General features: G+C 44.3%; 1 protein-coding gene across 1 annotated transcript in view; it reads left to right on the forward strand.

Annotated features, from left to right (window-relative positions):
• Nucleotides 1–4518, forward strand: part of LOC138261145 (somatostatin receptor type 5-like) — a 29393-nt gene extending 24875 nt beyond the window's left edge. The window contains exon 2 of the mRNA XM_069209826.1: nucleotides 2710–4518. Within this exon, the coding sequence (XP_069065927.1) occupies nucleotides 2757–3704 (948 nt within the window). The 5' untranslated portion in view covers nucleotides 2710–2756 and the 3' untranslated portion in view covers nucleotides 3705–4518. The remainder of the gene's footprint in view (nucleotides 1–2709) is intronic.
• The last annotated feature ends 1482 nt before the right edge of the window (nucleotides 4519–6000 follow it).

The raw sequence follows: 6000 nt of genomic DNA on the forward strand, positions 1-6000 counted from the left end.
AACCACAGCCTAGACACATAGGCTTCAGAGGAAAGGAGGGGCAAGGTCACTTATTGATCTCTTTATAAAAAAACAAAACAACTTTAGTAGCAACTCACGGATTCCTGCTTCAGACAAGGTTTAACCTGAATGTTGAGGAAGATGCTGTTGAAAGTCAACAAGAGAACAAGTAAGAACAGCACTTTGGCACAACTGCCATCAACAAGCCATATATGTGATCTAAAATTAATTGTATCACCAGCTTGATGATATGGCCTGACCAAAGAATCACTTGGAGTTTATTCCGTTTTTTTTCTACATACTTTTGTAGTTGGCTCAAAGTCACTTTTTTCAAGAGCTGTCAGAAGATGTTTACATCCTCCCAGTGATGGGTTTCTCATTAGTGGTTTCAGATATCTAGGCTTCAGCAAAAATCATTTTATTTAGGGAGATGTCAAAAAGTAGGAAAGGCTCATTGTTAAGTATCAGGATGAGAAGTTCCATGAATGTAGTTGGTCAAATGTCCTTGGAAGAGCAAGAAGATAGCTTCCCATGACTGTACATTGCAACCATCGGATCATCAGACCATAAACTGGTTTAAGGGCATCTAGGCAGGAGACTCAATGAACTATTTAACTTTGGTTAACAAAGAACATAGTAAACTACCAAGCAACACCTTTATTTCATTGATGTCTAAATGCATACTATTTTCTAGTTGTACAACTCACTGAGGTAGATGATGCAACATCCTAATATTCACAATGAAAAATCCAACTAAACACAGAATTGCACCAACATCATTCCTGTAAGTAACCTACCTCACACTCTTGCTGTAATGAGCTTGAATTCGAAAGTGCTGCTCACTAAAAAGCATGAAATCCCGTTTTGGGATGTTAATAAGAATTTCAACATTTTCGCTTTCTGTAATTAACTATAGAGGGATAAATGCACACCCCATTTTATCCACAATAATTTCTCATTAATTGCTGGAACACATTTATTTACTGCACTTTCGTTTTTGGACGTTCTAGAGTATTTACAAAGACCAACACGGACACAGTAAGGAAAAATAACCTAATCAGTCTTTCTGCATACACATAATACACAAAACACAAACATAAGACAATCGACAGACAACTATTAAATCATAGTTCAATCCCTTGCATATCCTTATAAACCCAATTCATAAAAATGAATGGTCACTTGTGTACAGTCGAGCCGATCTGGTCGGTTTATAAGGTAGTCCACAAAGAAGAGTTTGTAGCCAATACCACTCTTTTCTCTTACACACTGTGGAATAAGGCTGATGTTCATCTTCTTGATACAGTAGGTAGGCCTTGTTTTTAGAATTGCGGACTCCTTAAATAGAATAAATGTTGGCGTGTTTCGGCTTAAATGATTAGTGGTCTGTTCAGGACAATATATGGAGCGTGTGCTCCTTTAATAGAAATGAAACAACTGTATGTACAACCAATTCATTCGGAAATCTAAAGCCACACATATACATATCTACCATGTGTGACAACTAAGTGAACACTCAATATGTACATGCGCTCACACAGTGAGGCCAAATTTTGTCTCCTTAATATTTGCGCAGAAAGGAACATTAATTCCTATGTGTTGGTCCAGCCCATGATGTGCCTGCGACGGAATGGTTCGGGCAGGGGAGGGGGAAATCTCAGGCCAGCAGAAAGAATATAGGGCCTAATTACAACAAGTTGTAACTGACGTGCGGCCGCCAATGCGGCCGCACTCCTGCGGTGCCCATTGTGACAATCGAGCCGGTGTGTTGCGGCCATGCGATGGGTGCCATTGCTGTGCAGACAGTGAAAAGCTGTGTGGGGCTGTGCCAGGGGGCCCGTGACTCCCCTTTCCGCCAGCCTTTCCATGGCGGTTCCTACCGCCATGGAAAGGCTGGCGGGAAGGGGACTCGTAATCCCCTGTGAAGCGCTGCAAGCAGTGCTGCCCTGGTGGATTACAACCGCCTGGACCACCGTGGCAGAATACCGCCGGTCCCGGCGATGCAACCGTGGCGCTTCCGCCGCAGTCAAAATACGCAAGATTTCACTGCCAGCCTGTTAGCAGTGCAATCGCCAAAACAGCAGGTTGTAATGAGGGCCTTAATCTCGAAAAACCAACATGACAGAAACACTAGAATTGGAGGGAGCAGCCTCTCTCAGTACTCTTAAGAGCACTGGAGGCCTGTGCTTTCTCTAACCCAGCTAACCCAGACAGCTGAGTTAGAGAGGTTTAAAATGAGCATGTCTGGCTGGTGGTAGCAAGACGGCCGGCCAAAGGGACATGCACACTTAAAACATAAGTGCGCAGCTCCCTGCTGCCACTCAGTAGCAATTGCCCAGCCCTGACCTGACACTGTACGGGACGGGTTGGCGAAAAATAAAATGGTAATAAAAAATCTTTATTACCATTTTAGTTTTAATCTCTGGGGCTTTTTTGGGGCATTTTGTTTTAGTAGTGCAACACTGCTCTGCAGTCCTCTCCTGATGGTCTGGAACTCTTAATTATTATTTCATCTTTTTATATGGTTCATCTGTGTCATATGCAAATAATTGTTTGTAGTTGAGCACCTACCACATACACTAGTCAGAAAGGCAGAGGTTCTTCAGTAAAAGGTGGGGGGTGACATATTTAGCCTGATTGGCAAGTCTAAAGCTATGTGTTACAGCCATGTTACCATTTCTAACATGCACATTTTTCTTTTTCTTTCAGAAAGCATTTTGTCTTTCAAATTTCATTGAATTTAAGAGGGTGACACAATGGATTACTTTTCCAATGAAGACCTTGCAGAGGAGCTATCTGATTCAAACGACTCCTTCACTCTCAATGCAACATTCACTGACGAAATAGACTACGGAGTAAATTACATTGCAATCCCAACAGTCTACTTCTTACTCTCTGCCTTTGGACTGAGTACCAATACTCTAGCATTCTACATTACTTTGAGATACACCAAATTAAGCAAAACTAACAACATTTACATATTCAATTTAATAATAGCAGATATCCTCGTGATGTTCGGACTTGTGTTCACAGCCTCGCAGCAAATCAAGCTCTACTGGCCCTTTGGCTCCTTTTTGTGCAAGATAGTTATGACAATTGACTTTATCAATCCCCTAGTCAGCATCTTTTTCATTATGGTGATGAGCATTAGTCATTGTGTATCTGTCTATTGCCCAAAGAAGTCGCCAGTGTGTCAGAGACTTGCTGTGGCCAAACGTCTCTCTGCATTGACTTGGCTCATTGCCTCCCTCTTTGTCCTCCTTGTGATTATTTTTGCAGATGTTGATACTTTAACCGGACAATGCACCATTATCTGGCCTGAACCTGGCTCCCTCTGGGATACCACCTACACACTGTGCATATTTGCAATGGGATTTTGCATACCTATAAGCGTGAATGGGGTTACTTATCTGCTGCTATTAGTTAAAGCAAAAAAAGTGGCCTCCTCAACTGATCCAAACAGTTGCCAAGGAGCTTCAGGGTCCAAGCTCATGCTCGGGTTATGGATTGTGTTCATATTGTGCTGGCTCCCATTAAACCTCTTGAGTGTTATAGATGTAATTGGGGGTCTTCCCGCTGAGCTGGTTAAAGCGTATGATATGGTAGTCATCTTGGCTTATGCTAAAAGCTGCATCAACCCCATAATTTATAAATTCCTGTCTGATGACTATAAACAAGGTTACAAGACTGTTTTAGGTTGCTGAATAAGAAATATGTTGAAGAAACTGAGAATGAATCAAAAGAGAACAATACCAGCCGAAGGGACAATATCTGCACCCGCAAGTGAGAGCTGCCTAAATAATTCCACTTCAGCATTGAATCACAACAACATCCATCTTCTGCAACTACTTACAAAGATCCCTAGCTATCCAATAAACAATTTTTTAGTCTATAGATTATATTGTTAGAAGAATTAGAAGAGAATACAAATTATGGATTTTTTGCAACTAAGAAAGACTTTCTCAAACTGGTTGTAGTTGGTCCTGATCTAATGCAACATCATGCAGGTGGCTCTGTTTTGACCTGCATAAACATTTTATAATGGATCCATTGAAGCTACTGAGCACCAAACGTATGGTATCTGTGATCACAAATGGACATCGCCTGACCAGGGTTTGCATGTGCTCTAAGGACTGGGCAGTTATGGAAAGTGGACAACCACTACAACAACAGCATCGGTTTTCACAAGTGCCACCCACATCACAATAACTGTAATAACAAATGGATATTGCTAAGCGTACTGTAATAATATCCCAGAAAGAGTAATAAAGTATAAAATGAACTAAAATTAAATTATTGGAATTTGAAAATAACTCAATTTATAAAGAAGAAGAAGAATTATAATTGTTTTTGAAAAGCATCGCAATACATTTGGGCATAATGTTTAAGGTGTTGGGACATTTACATAGTAGATATTTCAATAATAACTAAATGTTCGATGGCATCTGTCGCTGTAGATACGCATGTTCTGCAATAGCTCGCCATCTGGTGTTGGGCCGGAGTGTTACAAGTTGTTTTTCTTCGAAGAAGTCTTTCGAGTCACGGGACCGAGTGACTCCTCCTTTTGTCTCCATTGCGCATGGGCGTCGACTCCATCTTCGATTGTTTTTTTTCCGCCATCGGGTTCGGACGTGTTCCTGTCGCTCCGAGTTTCGGAACAGAAAAAATAGTTAATTTCGGAAGATTTTCGTCGGTATTGTTGCGTTCGGGATCGGCGTACTTAGATTCAACACCGCATCGAAGATCGAAGAGCTCCGGTGCCCTTCGGGTAGTTTTTCGATCCTCCGTTGGGGCCTGGTCGGCCCGACCGCGTGCTGAGGAACGCCGATGGAACGGACCCCGTTCCGTTTCTGCCCCAAATGCCACAATAAATACCCCTACACAGACCAACACTTGGTCTGCAACCTGTGCCTGTCACCTGAGCACAGCGAAGACACCTGCGAGGCCTGTCGTGCGTTCCGGTCCCGAAAAACACTCCGAGACCGTCGAGCCAGAAGACTTCAAATGGCGTCCGCACCGACAGCCCGACGGGAGTTCGAGGAACAGGAAGAGGAAGGTACCTTCTCGATCCAAGACTCAGACTCCGAAGGATTCGACGATACACAAACCGTGAGTAAGACGTCGAAAACCACACAAAGAAACATTTACAAGGCCCAGGGGACGCCACTGCCACCAGGCCATGGCTCGACCCATAAATTCGGTGACCGACCGTCGGCACCGAAAAAGGCCCAAACAGTGCCGAGATCGTCCGACTCCGGTCGAGACACCGGCACGCAGCCTTCTCGGGACCGAGAAAGTGCTGGAGACAAGCCTCGACACCGAGATGCCGGTGTGGACACGGCTCGACGCCGAGACAGCGGCACCGAAACAGATCGACGCCGAGAGGTTTCGGCCCCGAAAAGGAAAAAAGTCACCTCGGAGCCGAAAAAACACGCAGACAAAGTTTCGATGCCGAAACAAACTGCAAGCGACCCAGCTTCGGGCTCTTATACAGAAGAGCACTCGCTAACCTCCCAAATGCAAAAGCATAGGTTTGAGGAAGAGCTACAAGCAACTGATGCGGACCATACGCAAAAGCGTATCTTCATTCAGCAGGGGACAGGAAAAATAAGCACCCTTCCCCCCATTAGGAGAAAGAGAAGGTTGGAGTTCCAGACGGAACAAGCACCACAACCAAAAGTGGTGAAAAGAGTTACACCACCACCCTCTCCTCCGCCCGTGATTAACGTTTCACCAGCACAAACGCCATCACACTCCCCAGCTCACACCACCATGAGCCAGGGTGACCTAGACCAGGACGCATGGGACCTATACGACGCCCCAGTGTCAGATAACAGCCCAGAGGCATACCCTACAAAACCATCTCCACCAGAAGACAGCACCGCGTACTCTCAGGTGGTGGCTAGAGCAGCACAATTTCACAACGTAAGCCTCCACTCAGAACAGGTCGAGGATGATTTCTTGTTCAACACACTCTCCTCCACCCACAGCTCCTACCAA

Source organism: Pleurodeles waltl, chromosome 10, assembly GCF_031143425.1.
Source record: "Pleurodeles waltl isolate 20211129_DDA chromosome 10, aPleWal1.hap1.20221129, whole genome shotgun sequence".
NCBI lineage: Eukaryota > Metazoa > Chordata > Amphibia > Caudata > Salamandridae > Pleurodeles > Pleurodeles waltl.